General features: G+C 35.0%; 1 protein-coding gene across 1 annotated transcript in view; it reads left to right on the forward strand.

Moving 5' to 3' along the window:
• The window catches only part of SEMA3C (semaphorin 3C), a 175,345-nt gene that overhangs the window by 78,345 nt on the left and 74,729 nt on the right, over positions 1 to 22,271 (forward strand). Inside the window, exons 3-5 of the mRNA XM_015080670.3 lie at positions 7,783 to 7,943; positions 9,076 to 9,138; positions 18,547 to 18,666. Of these exons, the coding sequence (XP_014936156.1) occupies positions 7,783 to 7,943; positions 9,076 to 9,138; positions 18,547 to 18,666 (344 nt within the window). The remainder of the gene's footprint in view (positions 1 to 7,782; positions 7,944 to 9,075; positions 9,139 to 18,546; positions 18,667 to 22,271) is intronic.

Raw genomic sequence — 22,271 nt, forward strand, 5'->3', positions numbered from 1 at the left:
TTACATTGAAACTGCTGCTTGAGTTATGAGTGGAGGTTAAAAAAAAAAGGCAGGAGGAATCCTTTCAGCAGGAGGAAGAACATGCACAAAGGCCCGGAGGCAGAAAGGAGGAAGGCATGTTTAAAAATATGAAAAGAAGGCCAGAAGGGTGAGAACACAATGAAAATGGGCAAATAGTGATGATTGAGGTTTTCTAGTGAGCTAATCTCAAACCAGATCATGGTAAGGACACGAAAAACATCAGATGTTGTTCTGAAAGTAATGGAAAACCATGCCAGACAAGAAGAGGGAGCTTAAAAGTGGACTGACCATATAATTTAACATCCAAACTATGACTCCTTTGAGAGTGCAGAAGAGGTACTATAGATGATTTTGCTGGAAAAAAACTGGACTCTCTGGAGCAAACTAGAATAACTTTCCTTCTTAAAGTCTCCTGTATATTGGCTGATTTTCCCTCTGACAACAACTCCTGGGAGATATTCTGTCTCTACTGTTGTCCTTCCCTCGTCAGGCTCACTGAATAGAACTGTTTCCCATATTCCTACTTTCATCCATTTGGCATTTTGCTAGAACTTTTTACCTTTATGTGAAGTGATGTTTGACTCTGATCTCATTTTCATGTAGCCTTTCTCAGACTTGCTATGCTGGTTTCGTAAGAACACCATCCCTGAGAAGTTTTGATCATTCTCAAGTTGTTTGGAGTGTGGTCACCCCATCCCCTCCCCCTCTGCCATGCTTCTCAGATTAGCAAAGAAAATTTGAGAGGCAGAAGCATTTCTTATACTACATTTGATATTGCACAGATTCATGGTGTATGAATGTAATATAAGAAGTATACCACATAATAGAAGCCCAACAAATAGAGTTGAAGTCTGTCTGATTTGAAAAACAAGAGGATATTCAATTGAATTCATGGATTAAGGGACTCCCCTTGCTTTGAATACTGGCTCTAGCCTCTTTTACTCACTACTGTGTGACCTTGGTTAGATTGCTCAAATTCTCTGAAATTTGGTTTCTTTATGTGTGGAACAGGAATAATATTAAGGCCTAACACAAAGGCTTTGAATGCAAATTAAATGAAATACATTTATAAAGCACATAGAACCATTATTCCTAATGGTAAACCCACATGTGGTGGCTATTTGGGGCCATTATTTTTGAGCAAATGTGGTTTTAACAACATGCCTTCTAGCCTCTCTTTGCTACAGGAATTAGGAGCTGTCTTTTCAGTCTGGTGAAGTTTCACTGCTCTTTTCTTTATCTGCCTGTTTGTCCTAAAGGGACAGGTGAAGTTCAGTTTCTAACCCAGTTTCAGAATAGTGAGCCTCGGGGAGAGGATGGGTCATTAAAGCCCACTCTACTTAAAATTCTTCTGAGATAAGACATTCTGGAGAGGAAATTATCCTGTCAGTAGCAATACCTCTGAAGTAAAAGATATCCTAAGGCTTTACTTTGAAATCTGTAGATGTGCATTTTGCCTGGGGGAGAGCTAAGGTTTATGTTGAGAAGGTCATGGTGGGCTAGCCAAACAGAATAACAGAATGTTAAGATAAGATTTGCAATTGTTGTAAGGGCATGGTATCTTCATATTTGTGTCGTCTTATTTGAGCAGTGTCTAGTCAGCTGTGATAAGGGCTTGACACATATATTGATACATAAATTAATAACACATCCTGAACTTTAAATCTAATTAACAAGTAACCACTGCTTACGTTTCTAATAGAGGGACCCCTGGGAATTGATTTTCAATCAAGTAAACTTCTGTCTACCTGTAATGTATAAAAGGCCAAAGATAATGTAGTATTCTGAGTGAATGAGTTCCCCTACTTAATAGCTTAACAAATATGTATTGTTCATGAAAGAGAAAGACTCTCCATCCTCCTCCACCAAGATCACATTTCTGAGCACTTGAATGAGTTTTTATTGACTTGGTCACCACAGAAATGTTAAGATCTCTGACTAGCTCAGCAGAGAACAAAAGTTAGCTCTTACGTGGTTAGAAATAGAGTGTTATTTATAGACAGAATATATTACAGTATATTAAATTATGTTGTAATTGCTACAGCAGTATATTGACTATATTCAAGTGAACCCAGAAGCTTTCATTGCTAGGGTTTGTATTCTGGGGGAATGTATTGTTCTCCTAGCCTTGGTTAAATTCTCAAGGCTAACAGTAGTTTCAACTATATGAAAAAAAATCCATGTCAATACATGAATTTCAGGTAAGCATATTGTGCTGCAAATTTTCCCTCTGGGAGCGTTGGCATGAAAGGCATTACAGTAATTTTCCATCATAGAACTCTACAGTAATACAGATTTCAGGATAGAAGCATGCAATACATTTTTTGTTTTTTTGTTTTTTTCTTTTTTTAATACTATTTCCCGGGAGATTTTCCCAGGGACTTAGAGACCTGCACTGCCCTTCGTGGGGCCACTGTGTTTTTTAATACTACATATTCTCAGCCAACGTTCCTTCTCAATCAGTTGAGCATGTTCTGAAAAACAGCACAACTAGTTCTACCTCCAGTGCTATAAAAAGGTTGACATCATTGTTAAGATTTAAAGAAATATAGGACAGTGCTACTCTTTGACTTGTTTAGATGAAAGGCCAGTAATTGTGCTTCGCTTCTCTCACCAGCCAAATCATGAAATCAGTCATGTTCTCTATCTGTGACCAAATCATTCAATCATTCCTTTATGTTGGATCTGCATTAAACCAAAATTATGGATTCTTCAGTCATTCTTGTTATAAAGTCCTCAATGCATTGCACTCATCTCTTTCTTCTAGAAAAGAGTTTTGTTTTGTTTTGTTTTGTTTTGTTTTGTTTTGTTTCCCAAGCTCCAGAGTTCAATTATGGCTAAGTAACAGCAATTGAAATAGCATTTAAACAAAATAGGCTTGGCTTCTAGGTTTCCAACAGGGCACTTCTTAAGTAAATCTTCCTTGGTTAACAGCTGTCAACTGTCAATGGGCAGCAGGTAATTAAATTGGAAGATAGCTTTATGGCTCAGAAAAATAGATAAAATCCTTGGACCAGAAAGGTCTTAAGTTAATGCAATTATTGCTCCCTCTGGTATTTGAATTAATGAAAGAAATTGATTATTTTCTGATGAAACAGATGAAGAGGAAAACTGCCATTGTTTGTCTCTTGCAAATAAAATTCAGTTGAGGCTGTTTTCCCAGCTAAGATCACACTCTTAGTTTTATTTCAGTATAGATTTAGAAGAGAAGGGAAAAAGAAAAATAAAAAGGAATATTTTGAGAAAGTAGTGGCACTAAACAAACTATGATAGAAAGAGTGAGAAGGTGGTAGGTAAGGGCTATGAATACCTGGAAGATATGTGAGCCAGTAAGAATTTCAACAACAGGAAATGAAAATGTATGGATTTTTTTTTAACTTATATAACAGAAGTAGTCCAGTGATTGAGTAGCTCCAGGGTTGGTTCAGAGATCAAATCGTTTCTTCATCCAGGTTTTTTTTTTTTCCTTTTGAAAAAATTTTTGCTTGCCATTCTCAGCTGGCAATCTTCTTGGTAAGCTGTAACTGCTGTGGATATCATATCCTTACATACCAATGTCCAGAGGCAGAAAAGAAATCACCTCTTATTTTATGCCAGTCTTTAAAACTGAAGGAACCTCTTCCAGCACCCTTGCAGAAGGCTTCCCTTTAAATCTCATTGACCAGAACTAGTCACATGTCACATATAGACCACTCACTGGCTGGGGGGTGGTGGGACAACTGTGGTCGGCATAGACCAACTCTGCCTACAGGGAAGAAGGGGAAAATTATCTCTTAGATGGAAGGTCAACAGTGTCTCCTGTTAAAAGAACACGCACTGATCCTCTACTGTGTGCTGGTGAAACATCTTGTGAACTATGTATTAATATAACTAATTTATAGATGAGGAAATCAAAACTGGGCAAAGTGAGGTAGTTTTCTTAAAATAACATACTTAATAAGTGAAGAAGCTAGGATTTCAATTCAGAACTGTCTGACCCCAGTTGTATACCCCACCACAGTATCACGCTGCTGCCGATACATCATGATGCACCTTCAGTTTCAATTACAGAGCTTCTCTTTTTGGATGAAACAGTCAATGCATTGCTTGTGCAATGTGTTTTGCTTTTCACTTTAGACTTACTCCCCTCAGAGTGTCTTCTCAGGGCTTCTTCAGAGCTGTCTACTCTCAGAGACTCACATCATCCATGAGAAGAATTGAAAAACTCTACCTTCAGATTAGATATTTCTAATGGCAAGTTAATATTCTAATTTTACATGTTCATGGGACATATCTGCTTTGATTTGAATTTAAGCTATCAACACTCAAGTAATCTCTGTACCAAAGAAATTTCCCTTTCACATCTCCCAAAAGTAGTAAAGGCACGTTCATTTCTCCTGTTCTCAGTTTACAGCTTCCCTTTACCCCAAGACCAGCTTCATATAAAATTATTCCAAATCCTTTTTTTTTAAAGTGTTCTGTACATCAATTCTTCCTTTCCATTCTTAGCATATCAGGTCTTCAGCAGCATCGTATCTGGACTAATCAGCATCTGTTAGGTTTCCAGACTCACATACTTCAAAATTATCCTGCCCCTCAAGCAAACTATTTTCCTTAAAAATGACTTATTATTTTATACTCCTGTTCACATAATCTGAGTACATTCTCCATGTGAAAAAAATGAAGTATTAAATATATGAATAAATAAAAGTCAGGCAATCTGGTCCTCTATATTTTCTGCATGTGTAAGGAATTATTCTTCTTACTTTTCTGGCTGACACTTGATGTCTTTTCCCAAGTCATAATAATGTAACCCATGTCCCTATAGGACAGACACTCTGTTAAGCACTTGATGTATATCAGCATCATATATGCTTGAACCTCACAACACCCTATGAGGTAGGTACTATTATTATTCTGACCTTACCCGTGAAGACACTAGAGTACAGAGGGAAAAAGGCACCTGCCAAGTATATATAGAAATGGCAGAGCTAGGATTCAGACTCTAGCAGTTGGGCCCCAGAGGCCATGAACTCAGTCACATTTTACTTCTTTAGTCTATGTATTTCACTGGAGTGTTATTTACTGCTACATGTTGAACATCTATTCTTCACCCCAAGCTATAACCTTCTCCTGATATTTTTATATAAAAAATGTACAGCCATGAATCTCCTCCATATGATGAAAGGCAAGCTTTATGTCTCCTGAATTTTAGGCAAAATCAAGGCCGTCTTTGTTTTTGCAACTTTTGAGAGACGTTTGTTGGGATTCCTTTTCTCTCTCATATTCTGAGCTCTTTCATTTTTCCCCCCTATGTCACCAAGAATCTCTGACCTAGCAGGGGCTGACTTTTGTTTTGTTTTGTTTTGTTTTGAGAAAATACAGATAATTTTTTTATTTTTTCTATTTTTTTTCAATATATGAAGTTTATTGTCAAATTGGTTTCCATACAACACTCAGTGCTCATCCCAAAAGGTACCCTCCTCAATACCCATCACCCACCTTCCCCCCCCCACCCCCCATCAACCCTCAGTTTGTTCTTAGTTTTTAAGACTCTCTTATGCTTTGGCTCTCTCCCACTCTAACCTCTTTTTTTTTTTTTTTTCCTTCCCCTCCCCCATGGGTTTCTGTTAAGTTTCTCAGGATCCACATAAGAGTGAAACCATATGGTATCTGTCTCTCTCTGTATGGCTTATTTCACTTAGCATAACACTCTCCAGTTCCATCCATGTTGCTACAAAGGGCCATATTTCATTCTTTCTCATTGCCACGTAGTACTCCATTGTGTATATAAACCACAATTTTTTTATCCATTCATCAGTGGATGGACATTTAGGGTCTTTCCATAATTTGGCTATTGTTGAGAGTGCTGCTATAAACATTGGGGTACAAGTGCCCCTATGCATCAGTACTCCTGTATCCCTTGGGTAAATTCCTAGCAGTGCTACTGCTGGGTCATAGGGTAGGTCTATTTTTAATTTTTTTGAGGAACCTCCACACTGTTTTCCAGAGTGGCTGCACCAATTTGCATTCTTCCCACCAACAGTGCAAGAGGGTTCCCGTTTCTCCACATCCTCTCCAGCATCTATAGTCTCCTGATTTGTTCATTTTGGCCACTCTGAGGGGCTGACTTTTTTCCTGAATGACATCCCTCTACTCTTCCTTGCTCTCCTCATGAAAGAAGTTGTTCCAGTTTCTGGGCCAGCGGCACCACTGCTGCCAACAGCATCACCTGTCTGTCTTTGAGACCTACTGAGGCTCAGTAACTTAGAATTGTAACTAGGTTAGCACGCCACACAGCGCTCAGCATCTCAAATCTCCTGTTTCCAGATCTGTCATCTAGTCTCTTGTTTAAATCATCTTTCAATGTCTTTTGTTCTTATCTTCTCTCATGATTTACTTCTCAATACTCTTCTGAAGTATTTTTATAACTTCTTAATGGTTTTTCTCCACATAGAAAAAAAATCTACACTTTACTCTCAATGTATGGACGCAGCATCAGAGACTTTGTTTTGTGATCGTGTGTTAGTAATTTTAGGGGTCTAGTTCCTTAAATTAAAAGAAAAAGAGAAAAATAGAAAAACGTGTACCTATTTGTTCTAATTCCATACATCTTTTTGATAGCGATTCAAATTGATAATACTATACTAATACTAACAGTAATAATATTAGAATTTATTGACTACTTTCTCTTCATTAAATTCAAACATTTACATGTAATAATTCAGTTGATTTTCTTGGGAACTCTTATTAGAAGGTGCTATTGGGAATTTCTAGAAGTGTATTTGTGATTCAATGTCTAAAATTTAGAAATAGTGCATCATTGAAAGAGTAAAATGTGCAAGCAAACTGCTTTCTAGAGTTGTCACTCTTTTATGATCATAATCCCAAGAAAAAATCAATCCTGAATCGTTTGGATGGTTCAAATTTATCAACAATTTAAAAGTGAAAAAATGAATGGGAAAGTCTTAAATTGTACAAAGAAGCATTTTGACTGGAAGAAAATTGATTCTGCTATAATGACTATTGATTTTTAAGTTTTCATGGTACATCCATAGTCTTCAAAGTTCAGCTATACAGGCACATATTTTACCCATAACGTAAAAGAAGTTAAATGAGCATGAATGAGTCAGTGATTACTGAGGTAAAAAATCTAAAAATTCAGATCATCTGAATATTTGTAATTTTCTTTTTGGTATAGGCATAGGCATACTCTCATTTAAACAGCATTGCCTTCTGAATGAGGTATGGCTTGTTTTCACATAATTTATAGAAAAAAATATCAAACTAGTTAGAATTATGTTGAGTAAGCAGGAAATACCAATCCTAAAATGATAAATGTATTGAGTATAACCATAAAACATCAAGAGAAGCTAAGAAGACATCACATTGTCAATGCTTTTGCTTTTGTTTTTTGGTTTTTTGCCCAGTCTGCTCACTTACTATAGTTTTTTGTTTGATTTCTTTTACTTTTGAGCTGATGATAGCCAGTAATAAAACTGAGTTGGGATTCTTGCAAAATGTGAATAATTTTGCAATAAAATAGTATTACCATAAAATTTGGCATTGCATTTATTGCTTTATTTATGTTTTACTTCAGCAAAGAGGCAAAAAATAAAAATATCCACTAACACAATTCTATTTTAAAATTAATATATTATTGTAGGGAGGAAAATAGATCTTAACTTTCTTAGTAAATATTTATATAAAATAATTTTCATTAAAATAATAGAATCGTAGAACCAGGATACTCTATTTCCACTGTGCTGTTCACTATTTCAGAGCTTCGAGAAACCAAGACCTCTGAACACTTCAGCCTGTCCCACCATCCTTTAGACTACAGGATATTATTAATGGATGAAGATCAGGACCGGATATATGTGGGCAGCAAAGATCACATTCTTTCCTTGAATATTAACAATATAAGTCAAGAACCTTTGAGTGTAAGTTAATTATTTTCATTAGGGCCATGTCGACTTTGTTTTATTTAAAAATTTCACATACAATGAAAAAATTGTGTATTTCATTAGAACTATAGAAAATACTGGCCACATGTCAATAAATAATTGGATGTTAGTGCTTCTTTCACGGACTGAAAATATAATCAAGTCAGTTCTGTCTGTCTAGCTTCATAGATTTTAACACTCTAAAAACTGAAGCTAAATGAAGAAATACTTCCTGTGTGTATTTGTGTGTGTGTGTGTGTGTGTGTGTGTGTGTGTGTGTGTGTGTGGAGAGAGAGGGAGAGAAAGAGAGAAACATGCAGTATAGCCTGACAAAATGATCAGACTAAAGGAAGATCTACCTTGTCATCTGTATGTAATCCAACAAGGCTTAAAGGAATTAAAAGGAATATAGTTATTAAGGACACTGTTCTTTGAACAAGTGTGACCTATATTTATCATTCTATTTCACAATAAGGAAATAAATTTATCTTTATTGGAGTAAAAAAAATAAAAAAATAATTTTTTAAAAATTTGTCACAACAAGATTTCTGAATTTATTATTTTAGCAAGGGTCAATGAGCTGGAAATTCAAAACAAAACAAAACAAAACAATAATCATCACCATCAGAGACTTGACCCAAGGGTACAGTTACTGAGAACACTAGCAGAGTATTTTAGAGAGGGAATCTCTTGGATGCAGTCCAAGTTATTTTAGCTATTGAAGTACCTAGAGACCTGTTTTAAGTAAATCTACTGCTGTGGCTGTGTGGTTTACCAATAACAATATTAAACCAAAATAGCAATATAAGTGTAAATTCATTGTGATATATATAAACAGTTGAGAAAAGTGTACTATAGAAGGAAGGAAATACACCTTTTATTGTATACATTAGTGACCTTATTTTAATATATATCATTAGGAAATGGGCATATACTATTGAAAGGCATTTGTTAAAGGAAAATTGGTGGGGAGTCATAAAATCTTTAGGAATTTGAGTTCATAAACTGGAAGAAAGATCTTGAAATATAAATATAGAAATGCCTAAAAGAAATGTGCTAGGATAAAGTAAATGATGACTGTCATATATACAAGTGAGATCATGCAACCTTTATTTTCCTTTCTGAGCAGGTTTTCTGGCCAGCATCTACAATCAAAGTCGAAGAGTGCAAAATGGCTGGCAAAGATCCCACAGTGAGTGCCTAAAAAAAACCCAAAACTTAAATATTTGGTCTTTGAATCCATGTACCTTGAGTGCAGCCAAGAGTAAGACAAAGGGTGTTGGTGTTTTAAATCTTCTGCTGGACACATGGCAAAAAATGTAAATGTAAAGAAGTTGGAACTCTTAAACACTGTAACTTAGGAATTCCTGACCGGGTAAAAATTTTTTGCATTGCTTCCATTATTGCATTCTGACACTTTTCATGATGGATTTCAGCAATAACCTCTGTTCCAGTGGATCCAACCTGCAGAATTCTCAGCAGGCCGCTGAAATAATGATAATGCAAGTGTCTGGAGAAGCTCCCAGATACCATGTGGGCTTTTCCAAAGAAAGATCTCGGCAAAAGGGTACTGGTGAGCTGGCACATTCCAGAGGCGTAAATCACCAATGATTAGTGGTATCTTTGTTAGTTAAAAATAACCACAGAAACAAAAACCAAGGCAGATATGAACATCAATTAAATGTTCAGTATGCAACATTTGTACAAATTGTATACCTTTAAGTGGAATTCCATGTAAAGAGTTAAGAAATAAATCTGTATGGATTTCTACAAACAATCTGCTGAAACTGACATATTAACTGATTCTTGAATATTATAAATACATGGAGCAGATCTATAATGTATATGTTATTTAATTTTATAAAGAAACATGTATGTCATCTTATCTTCTTGTCTCAAATCACAGAAAATATCATAATGGAACCATATATCAGAATTACCCACTCTTTTACAAGTAATTTGGTAGAGAAGTTTTTTATGCATTTATTCACTCTTTCACTCATTCATTCAACCAATATTGATTGAGCCCCTATTATGTGTCTGGCATAGTATTAATTGCTACAGACATAATTTGTGCCACAATAGGCACAATCTGACTCTTCTCAACTTTATTATCATATTGGAGAAGTCAACGTTAATCAAATGAGCATAGAAATATGTGCTTATGCAGGTATGCAATTTAAATATGGCAGTTGGATAGAAAAACTAGTACTTGTACACACACATACACACAATGAAATCTGAGGTCTAAAGAAATATGACCTTGAGGGGTGCCTGGGTGGCTCAGTTGGTTGAGTGACTGACTTTGGCTCAGGTCATGATCTCACTCACGGTCTGTGAGTTCAAGCCCCATGTTGGGCTCTGTGCTGACAGCTCAGACGGAGCCTGAAGCCTGCTTCAGATTCTGTGTCTCCCTCTCTCTGTGCCCCTCCCCTGCTCATGCTTTCTCTCTCTCTCTCTCTCTCTCAAAGAATAAATAAACATTAAAAAAAAATTTAAAAAGAAAGAAATATGACCTTGAGCTAGTGTGAAAAATGTTGACTAAGCACTTATTGTAAGTGTAGAGATAAGAAATGCTGATTTCAGCGGCTCAGTCTATGCACTGAGCCTTGAGAGTGAGGGTTTCAGAGATTCATCATGGTGGCTCAAGGAAAAAACTAATTATTGTGGAAAAAAGAAGCATGGGAATTAAAATTTTATCTTAACTGACTCTCAACAGTCCAGGTATGAGGTTCGGAAAACTCCTGGTGCGAGACAGAGTCACGGAAGACTCTGACATGTAGTATCTCTGGGTCTCACTGGAGGGTGTTGTTGAGAGAACTCACTGGGAGTGACTTAGCTCTGGGTCTCGCTTTTTCAGGTTTATAACTGATCTTTTAAGGGAAATTTAAAAATGGGCTGAAGGAGTTGCATAGGCATATTTGCTACCCACGAGATCTGCTGGGCCATAGTCTACAGGAAAAAATCCGGAGAAATGTGTATACTTGTCTTCTAGGGAACCAGTAGTAGAGTGAAGTATAATGTTGTGGAGAAGTCTTTTTTTTTTTTTTTTTTGTCTCATGAAGCTATTATTTCTATAATTATGCATGAATTTAAATATTTTTTTTATTCTCTAACATTTTAATCTCCCTAAAATAAAGTTTTTAGCCATTCTTATGGATCCTATCATGTCTTGCCCTTTGCCATAGTAATATCCTGTGGCTGTAATTACTGAATTTAATTGTCCTCTTTGTTCAAAAAGATTTTCATTTCCCATTCATACGAACTGTCAAAGACAGGATATGTTGGATTTAGATACCATTGCACATTCTCTTTCCAAAGATTGCTGTTGCTTTTGTGAAGAATCTCAGCCAAATCATTTGATGTCTTTCTCCCTTTGGCAAAATAAAAATGCTCTGTCATTTGCTTTCTTATAATTAAGAGTCATTAGATGAAATCTTCAATACATGCTTACATTTTCCCATAGTTTACTCATGTTGTAATATCATTCATGGATATCTTTAAATTCTGCTATACTGCAAAGTAGTATACATAACAGAAGTAACTGGTGAAGAATTCTCTTCCAGTACAGCCAACATTGTTGGGTCCTGAGAAATAATCAGCCTAACTCTATCAAATACATGTTTTGTCTGTGCAGGAGAAGAGAATCTAACTCATTTCATACATGTGAAATACTTATAGAGAAGTGTCTTTTAATCAGGCCACAAAAAAAGACCAGTGGTAGAAAAGTGATGCTAAATCAGTCTTTACAATTCTAGAGCATGACATTTTTATTACATTCTTTAATAAAACTAAATATTTAAGAATTAATATTAATTCTGTTACAATAAATACCTAATAATATTTTATTTAAAAACAGAGGAATTGAATATTTTATTTTGTAGAAATCAGTTAGCCATTGTGAAGAAACCAAAGTAGAGCATCTACCTTTAGGTGTGTTTACAATATACTAGAGATGATTGAAACATATATGCAATAACTATCAAATAATAGTAGCCAACATTTAATAGAGTGAGCCAGGCACTGTTCTAAGGCTTTCTTTTAATCCTCACAACAATGCTACAAGATGGACATTATTGTCACCATTCACATTTTTAAGATCAAGAGACCTCACTAAGAGAGTGAGGAACTTACCAAACCTGCCCTGCTAGCAAGTGGGAAGGAGGCCACTGCCTGGCTCAGGCACATTTTGGCTCTGGATCCTGAACTCTTATCTGATAATGCATGCCATTTCACCAGGAAGAGTTTGCTAAATGCTAAGTATACACACAAAATACAAAGAAAAAACACACTAACGTTGGGATATTTGGGGAAGATTTGATAGACTCGATGGCAACTGTGTTGGGTCTTTGTTAACCTTTCTCTTTATTTTATTTTAGTGATACTGAAATTCAAATAAGTTATACCCTTTTCCTCTTTCCGCCTTTGGCACAAATCACATGTGACTCTCTCCTTGTCCAATTATCTTCTCATCTTTTTAGCCTGGAAATCATCTGTTCCTCCTCTCAAGTGACAGTGCAGATGTCAGTTCTCTGGGAAGTCTTCTCTGCCCACCCAGGACTGGGCTAGCTGTTATTGTGTGTATGCCTGAAACACTGTCATATATTTCACTGCATTTTTAACTATAACCCTCCACTCACTGATTGGAAATACTGTGTAGTGTCATTATTCTCTGTGCTCAGATCTTTATCTAGACACTTAATAAAATTTAAACAAGATCTGAAAAAGTGGAGATAGAAACAAGCAAGCCTGGGAATTTGTTTTAAGTGATTGTCGGGAGTTAGAGGTAGGACATGGTGGATGATGAGTGCATTTGTGCCCTTCAATTAATAATGTTTGTAATAAATTCATTATGCACTTATTTTAGAAGTTCATTTTGGTTAAATTAAAATATTTTTATTTTAAATATTATAGTAATCATCTACTAGGCAAAACTTAAACTAGTTGACAATTAAAAGCCATACTGCTTTAGCAACTGAAAGAAAATATACACCATGGAATCAAGTATCACTTATTCCTTTAGATTTTTTAACATACCAAATTTTAATTAAAGCTAGAAAAAATAACACTTAATTATTAGACAATAATTCAAGAGAAGCTAAAGTTTGATCCCAGAAATAAAATATCATAATATTATAATAAACTAAGGTTTATAAAGAAAATACATTGTCCTAGTGGGAATAGAACTAATTTTCTGCCTAGCTAAAAGACTATAACCTGCCTCCCATTTCCCTCTGGGCCTATATGTATTCACTCCTACATGCTCCATTTATTTCTAAATGTTAATAATTTATTCATACTCTAAATAAATTGAGCTTAAACAGTAGCACGTGCTGTCAGACATATCCAATGAGATAGGGCATAATGAATGCACTAAGTAAATACTGTAAGAGATTGTTAAAAATTTAAGCAGGATTACATATATTTAGACATATGTGAGTTACATGCACACAATGTCAAACTTTTTTTATTAATTGTAGAGTGTCAGTTTCCATATTTATGTGACCAAAGGATCCCGAACTACTGGAAAATCTATTTTCTTTAGAAATATATTTATCAGGGCACTTGGGTGGCTCAGTTAGCTAAGTGCCGACTTCAGTTCAGGTCATGATCTCACAGTTCATGGGTTTGAACCCCATGTCGGTCTCTGTGCTGACAGCTCAGAGCCTGGAGCCTGCTTCGAGCTCTGTGTCTCCCTCTCTCTGCCCCCCTCCCCCACTCACGCTCTGTCTCTCTCAAAAATAAATAAACATTAAAAATTTTAAAAGAAATACATTTATCATATATCTTGATTTATTGTCAAGACCAAAGAAGTGTAGGCCAAGAAGAAAAGAATAAGAGGGATTTTTTTTTCCTCCATTGCATAGTATGGGCCATAAAGAGTCAATATTTTTAAAGTCCACGTCTGTGTTCCAGGATACGTTTTCAAAAACATTTATGCTAAAAATATCATAACAAATATATGTTCAATGCAGAAATGTTTGAAGGTCTAGAGAAGCATGTAAACAGCAACAGAAACCCATCTCTTCTTATCTCTTTGACCCTGTAGACTTAACCTCACTGTGCCTCAGTTTTCTTGTCTGCATAATGGGCATTCTTATAGTACCTATGAGTTATTATGATGTTTAATGAGTTAATATTTGAAAAGAGCTTAGAATAGTATATAGAGCATAGTAAGTGGTATATTACTAGTACATAAATTAAAAAATTCGACTATCAAAATGTAACAACTTAAAAATTGGGTGTAGGGGTGCCTGAGTTGCATGGTCGGTTAAGTGGTTAACTCATGATCTCACAATCTAAGAGATCAAGCCCCTTGTGGGGCTCTGCGTTGACAGCCTAGGAGCCTACTTGGGATTCTCTGTCTCCCTGTCCCTCTGCCCCTCCCAGACTCATGTGTGTGCTTATGCGCTCTCTCTCTCTCTCTCTCTCTCTCTCTCTCTCTCTCTCTCTCTCTCAAAAATAAATAAACATTTTTAAAAGATTCGGGGTATACTTTTTCAGCATTTTATTGTTTGAAATATATAGGTATATAAATAAAATGGTATTATGTTCTACATAATGTTAACACCGTTATACTTCATACAGCATTGTACCAGGAAATAGTTTTGAAAAGGAATTTTTTAAAAAAGCATCCACGGTATTGAACTGCACTGAAGGCTCATTCTCTAAACCTTTCATAGATGTCTGCTACGATCAGAACCTATACTAAGCTCTGTGCAGGACAAATGCCCTGTCCACTTCACCGGATTTGTCCTAACAACTGAAATAAAAAATACATATGAAAGAGTCCAATATCTGACACTGTGCATATTTATTATGTGCCAGACACTATTCCACGAGCTTATTAGTATATTGCTGACAACAAATGTAATCATCACCATTTACAGATAAAAAGACTGAAACACAGAGAAGCTAAGTAAATGTCTCAAGTTCAAACAGCCACTGAAAGGTAAAGCTGAAGTTTGACCTAGGTCAGTTAGCTCTGAACTTTATACACTTGAATCCACTGTCTACTTCCCATCTGAAGACTGTGGTATGATGACAGGCCAACTCTAATTGCCTCTCTGGTTTCATCACACAGTAATTCACTATCCCCTCTAGGCACCACTTTCAAAGTAAATCCTGCTCTGTCATGCCTCCATTATTTTGTTTATGCTCTACTTTCTTTTGGAATGCTCTTTCCTTATGCTTTGGCCTATCAAAATCTCTGCTTATTCTTCAAGTTCCAGCTAAAATGACACCCCCTTCTCAAACCCTTTACATCCAGGTCAGCATTACTCATTCTCTCGGATTCTTTCCTCCTATAGCACATTTTTAAAAAGTGTAACTCTGCTATAGTATCTACTAAGCCTGATGTATCATGGCTTCCTTCGTCTGAAAGGATGAATCTATTCATTTCAGTGTCGTTGACACGATATGCAAATTATAGAATGAGTTCAGTAAGTATTTGCTGGATAAGAATGATATGGTTGCTATGGTCTAAATCAGAAATAACGTGGACAGAAACTATGGAAATGGAAAGTAACTAGAAAATGATTTTCAGTAATTAACTTGCTTTTTTTTTTTTCCTTTGTGTTTATCTCTCTGGGGAACGTTGGTGGGGCACACTGAGCATCATCAGGTAGTCTGAAAATCTGTCTCATGGTTAATCAACCCCTTTCTTTAATTTTTTTTCATATTTATTTATTTGTTTTGAGAGAGAGAGAGAGAGAAAGAGAGAGCACAAGCAGGGGTGGGGCAGAGAGAGAGACAGAGAATCCCAGGCAGGCTCCCTGCTGTCAGTGCAGAGCCTGACATGGGGCTCTATCTCGTGAACCATGAGATCATGACCTGCACTGAAATCAAGAGCCAGATGCTTAACCGACTGAGCCACCCAGGTACCCCTCAACCCCTTTCTTTTCTTTTCTTTTTTTTTAATCTTTATTTATTTTTGAGAGAGAGACAGCGTGTGAGCAGGGAAGGAGCAGAGAAAGAGAGAGAGGGAGTCACAGAATCTGAAGCAGGCTCCAGGCTCTGAGCTGTCAGCACAGAGCCTGACGCGGGGCTCAAACTCACGAACTGTGAGATCATGACCTGAGCCAAAGTCGGACACTCAACCGACTGAGCCACCCAGGCATCCCTCAACCCCTTTCTTTAGAAAAGCTGGATGTTGGAGGCTAGCCATGGTTCAAGACACAGCTCAGTCACTTAATAAAACTTAGAGCACTTCATTTAACCTTTTTGGGACTCAATTTCCTTATCAATAAAATGGAACTAATATTTTAATTGGAACATTGCCTTGAGGATTAAAAAACAATTAATATCAAAGGCTTAAGAGCTCTGTAAATATCAATAACTTGTAAAAACTCCACTCTACCAAGTGTGGATTCCTCACCCAAAGACAAAATATAAAGTGATTAAAAGTACAAGATTTTTTTAAAGATTCTTCTAAATATGTAAATTTTTAATTTACTTTTGACAGAGAGAGAGAGAGAGAGAGAGAAAGAAATAGAGTTCAAGTGGGGGAGGGGCACAGAGAGAGGGAGACACAGAATCCAAAGCAGGCTCCAGGCTCTGAGCTGTCAGCACAGAACCCAATGCGGGGCTCGAACTCATGAGCCACAAGATCATGACCTGAGCTGAAGTTGGATGCTTAACTGACTGAGCCACCCAGGCACCCCCAAAAGTACAAGATTTAATGTTAGACATATTTGTGTTTGAAAATCTGTTTTACCTGTTTCTAGATCAATGGCATTAAGCAAGTTAACTAAAAAAGCTCTAAGCTTCATTTTTCTAAAAGACTTGTACAAATTCAATGAATGTTAAATGCCCAAGTGGCATAAAGTACTCTCAATAAATATGAGCTATAAAGGTAAAAATAAAACGTCCTGGGAAGTAAAAACAGGTTAAATATATAAAATGATCATTCCAATGTCTAGAACATAATAAATTATCAACAGATATTGGCTATAATAAGTAAGTATAAAATGTATATAGAAATATACATGAAACAAGTATAATCTGTACTTGAAATATAAAACATATTAGTGTCATCCTTCTTTTTTATCAATACCAATCATTCATGATAGTAAACTGTCTACAAAACTCAAGAGGACATATAATCTGTTATTAATAGAATTGAATTGGATTCATGTCTTATGGGAAAATAGTATATACAGAATCCTAGAATAACTAAACTTGGATGTGAAAAAAGTAAACACAAGGCTCATTGCTCACTGATATCCCTAATGTAGACATGTTATATACACACCATACTTCATCTATTCTTTTTCTACAGAGAAACACATTATCATCTGCAGTTACATAGTCAATTTCCAAGTAGCTCTATAAACAGGTGTCAAGATACAGTGATACTATCTATTTAACAAAAATTCTTAATGTCTTAAAATAAAAATAGGTGTATAGTCTGGTCTTTAAGGATTAATTTCTTTGGCAACTGAGTTAATGATTGATTATTTCATAATAAAATCCATAATAGAAACATATGTATAAAATTACTACATAAAAATTAAGCATATATAAAGGCTGGCAAGTACTTATATAAAAGGAGAAAATTTTGAGAAAATGTAAAATAATATTGACTTTAAATTTAACTTCTAAAATCTTTAACTTCTACTTTAACAGAATTGTTTTTTTTTTACTTTTCAAATAATAGATGTGCATTATAAAAAATTAATAATATGGTACCTGGAAGAGAAAAAAGAAATATATGTTGTCTGACCACCCATGGGAAAACCAGTGTTAACTTTTAATATATTTATAAAAAAATTTTATAATCTATAACATTTTTAATGATGTTCTTTGTGAAAAAAGTGCAAAGAAAACAAAATTCAGTTTCAGGCTTGATTAATTTGTAGTCAGCAAAGTCTAGTGAACATAGCAATATAGACATGCAATGATTACTTCAGTCACAGGGATCTGCCTTTGGTGCAGACTGTGTTTATATACTTGTGCAAGGTCATAGTCAACTTATAATTACAATAATTATTTTGCATTTCATTGAGTGAATCAATGACAACATTTCCAATGGTTGGAGTAGGAGCAGGTGAGAAAGAAGACTAGGGAAGAAGGTATTTTAGGGGATGAAGGGCAGAGAGATAATAATCGCATCACAGTGCTGGCATTTTGTTTATGGCTTGTTTCATTCACCACCTCTAAAAGCCAATAGTGTTTGCCATTGTGTACTCACGATGATATGGACCTTGTATAAGCACAATTTCATTAAAAACATGTTTATAATATGTGTGTGTGTGTGTATAACATATTGATGAAAATTTGAGGAAACAATTTGGTGTACTTTTCAATTTCTCAATTTTTTCAGGTAAAGAGTAAGCTCATAAAGTTTCAGAACATAAAAACTTACACAGTATATAAACTATTGGAATATGAGACAGATATGCCATTTTACTCATTAAGTTGAACTACCTTCTCGCTGAAGTAAACCAATAAAATAAACCATGTTGTTCTCTTGTTATCTCCTAACAACAACAAAAAAGTTAGAGCAGAAAGGAAAATATATAGCAAAGTATGACAGGACTACTTAGAAATAGCAATAAAAGTCCTTTATTACTAACTGCTTATTCACCTACTCTTTTAGCATGGCTGTGGGAACTTCGTCCGTGTAATTCAAGCTTTCAACCGCACTCACTTGTACGTTTGTGGCAGTGGGGCTTTCAGCCCAGTGTGTACTTATTTGAATAGAGGGAGAAGATCAGAGGTAAGTGTAAAAGTTTTTCATTTTTAGTTATGGTGTGAGTTTCAAAGATTTCTTAAAACTGTATTTGAGAGTAAAAACTTGGAATTATCATCAATAGCCATTAAAAACCTTCAAGCCCTTTTAACGCTAAATATATTCCATTTGGTTACTGTCCCCCAAGTTACTTAGAGTGTAGCTGTTTTATATAACTTCTGAATAAAAAATCTGAAAGAGACAAAGGAAATAAAAGTGATGTAATTTTATAATTATTTAGAAAGGAATGTATCAAAAATGCTTATTCCAAATTATAGAAATATTGTAGTATAAACTCACTTTCTTAAACCTATTTTAAGTAATTTTTTATTTAACTTTCAAACTTGGCAAACTTTTATGAGATACCTGTAAGAGATATATAAAGCAGGATGCCAGGTGCCTTTGCTGAAAAGAAGTTTCTATAATTAATAGGTCATACTTTGATTTTAGACAAACATTAGTCTACACTAGGCTTTTCTATCCTTTTTCCTACATTAGTTAAAATGACTTGGGGTTCTTTGAACAAAAACATTTGCTAAACACTAAATGTATACCTAATGTATAGATAAATACAAGCTGGTTGAACTTCACCTATGAGATTTAAACCGTGTTTGTCCCAGTTTAAAATTATTGACTTAAGAAAAGTATGCATTAGACCAAAGAGTTTTTTCTTCTTCTTTTAGTCAAACATGTTGTTTTAACAAATGTAAGCATTTAAAAAACTTAATTATTTCAAATTATCTTGCTTTGTTTCCATTATGCAACTTAAATCTAGAATGTCCACTTCTTATATATTAATTCAATTTTAGAGATTAGAACTGTTAAAAAAATTAAATGTTGCTACTGCTATATCTTATTAAGTTTATTCTCCCTTAACAAAGATTAATCTACTTTAGTACAAATATAATTGAATAATGATTCGCTTTATATTACTTTATTATTAAATTTTTTTCGGACATGTAATTTATACATACATATCTTTTGGTAAATAAAAAGTCATTTAAACATAACTGAGTGGTTACAAGTTGATCCCCAAATGAGGCATTTCCAAGTGGTTCAAGATGATACGAAATATTACAATTCTTAAAGAAAAGTAGAACTATGCCTCTTGGAAAAGTACGTTGGCTACATTGAACTTGTCATTAGAACCACATGCCTGTGATCAATTGATTAAATAAACTACTGCCCCAGACGTCTGCCATCTGTCAGACACGCCACTGAAGGCTGTGCACTCACTGTACTCGCCAACAATAGCATAGCAGTTTTCAGAGTACAGATTTCAAATAAAATCATTTTCCCATGTACAAATTGCCCACTATGCACTTCAAGGCTTAATTGGAAAGTCGGTCCAAAAAATAATCTCCTTTGGAAAACCAGCATGGAATAAAATTTAATCACTTTACTAAATATATGAACTACTTTAGTCTCACTTCAAAAGATATATTTCAAAGGGGAAGCATTTCCATTAATTAATCTCTTAAAACAATATGTGAACATCTTAAGTGCCAATTTAAATATGAAAAGAGTTATGAATTTTAAGCTTTGTACGCAGTCAGTTCAAGTCAAAGGGTTTTACCATAACATCATTTTTATGTATCTATAGTATGTAAACAGTAACAGAAATATAGACTATGTAGTTTATCAAACATCTCCTGTATTTATTTTCTTTAGTTTAGGATAAAAGATCCCCTAGTGTAAAATGAAGACATGATACAGAGAGGTTGTATTTTGAGAGAATTTTCCTTCTTATGCATCACTATCATTGCATTTTATAATGACCAGAGATAGTACTTACTAGTAACACCATGTGCTGATACTGAGATATGGTATTTTTCCTGTATTTACAACCAGTTTGACAGTGAACCAAATTAGGGTCACATAATCATTACTTATTCAGTTTCATTTCTTAGATACTATCGACCACCTTCTATCTATCTGTCAAATAGTCATTCATTTTTTTCTCAGAGAGCATTTTCTGAGCCTACTCCACATTTGGAACATCACACACTTTCATTATATCCTATAAGTCTCCCATTATTCTGTGAGACTGATTCAGAGCTTTCCTAGAACATTTCAGTGATGCCCATCCAAAATGCCTGCAGTCCTTGCTACACCAATTCCTAACCACAGTTCTTCTCTTCTGTCCGCCGTCTTCATCCCCTGTCCTCTGTTCCTGGAAAAAGATAAAGCAACACAAGTAAATAATGACTTGAAATAATGAATAAAACATTAACAAAAATAAATAGTGGGTTAATTTCACTACACATTCATGGACTATTCCTACATCTCATTTTTCGTTGATTTTATAAGATGTCTCCATACATTGGTTCCAGCAGTTGAATACCATTTAAGCCTCTGACTCTGCCAGTCATTAAGCAGATAACCTTACCTTTGAATGACCAAGCATAACACAGGCATTCAAATCATTCCCTGTGCCATTTGAAGCAAATTAGTCACCAAACTTTTCTGCTTATGTGTCTTTTTGTATCTTTCCTTTTGTCAGAAAAAAGTTGTCCATTTTCCTTCTCAATAAAGTGCTTTTATCAATAACCTTTATTACTGTTTTATATCTTCATTTCCTTTCTCTTGCATTTACTTTTTTTCCTGTTTAAAAATAGGATCATGTTTCTTTTCCTTAAATCATTATCTTGGGTTTGTGACTTTTTTCAACTTCTTTTTTCCCTCTTTTACTGATCACAAAACTTCTCAGACTAGTAGGCTATATTTTCTGTTTTACATTTCTGTTTTTCATATCATTATTAAACCTTTCTGATCTGACATTCATTACTACCTATAAACTAAAACTATTTTCTAGTGGCCAAGAGTCCTCAGTGATCAAATTAATTCCCTTAATCTGCATCCTTTTTCCTTGACTGATCTATAACATGTTGGCCATGACCCCTATTTTTCAATGCCTTTATTAACATCTATAACCATGAAACATTTTCCCATGCCTTCTTTCCTAATTTTTCACCACTTACTCTCTTTCTGGTCCTATTTATTTCTCTTTTATTGATTCAATCTACAAATAAGTATTTATTTAATGATAATGACTGACACAAAATTATATTAGAACTTGTAAGCTACCTTTAAGATATTGATCTTTATCTTGTGTCAAAGGAGAAGCAGCTGGAATGATCTTAAGCAGAAAATGGCAAGGAAAGCATTGTGTTGTCACTGTGTATTGTATTATAAATGATTGAGGGTAGGGAGGGGTTGACAGGGCTTGGTGAGATCAGTTAGAGAATGGATATAATAGGCCAAGAAAGAAATTATTATACTCAGGGGAGGGGCAATAAAGACAGAAAGATAAGCACAAAGTGTAAGATGGTGTAGTTGACAGTGGTGGATTTGGCTATATAAAAGGAAATTTACAATGATACAGGTATTGACATTTTTGTTGTTTGTTTTTCATTTTTGGTTTTTGGCTTCTTTAGTTATATAGTTGTCATGAACTGAGATGAGAGAGAACAAAGAAAATCATGTTTGAGGTTAAGGTTTTAAGCCTGGGTTGGGTTCTCTTGAGTCTGAGTTGCTGTTGAAAGATCCAAGTAGAAATGTCAAGTAGGCAGTTGAATATAAACTTGGCTATA

This window comes from Acinonyx jubatus, chromosome A2, assembly GCF_027475565.1.
Source record: "Acinonyx jubatus isolate Ajub_Pintada_27869175 chromosome A2, VMU_Ajub_asm_v1.0, whole genome shotgun sequence".
Classification (NCBI taxonomy): domain Eukaryota; kingdom Metazoa; phylum Chordata; class Mammalia; order Carnivora; family Felidae; genus Acinonyx; species Acinonyx jubatus.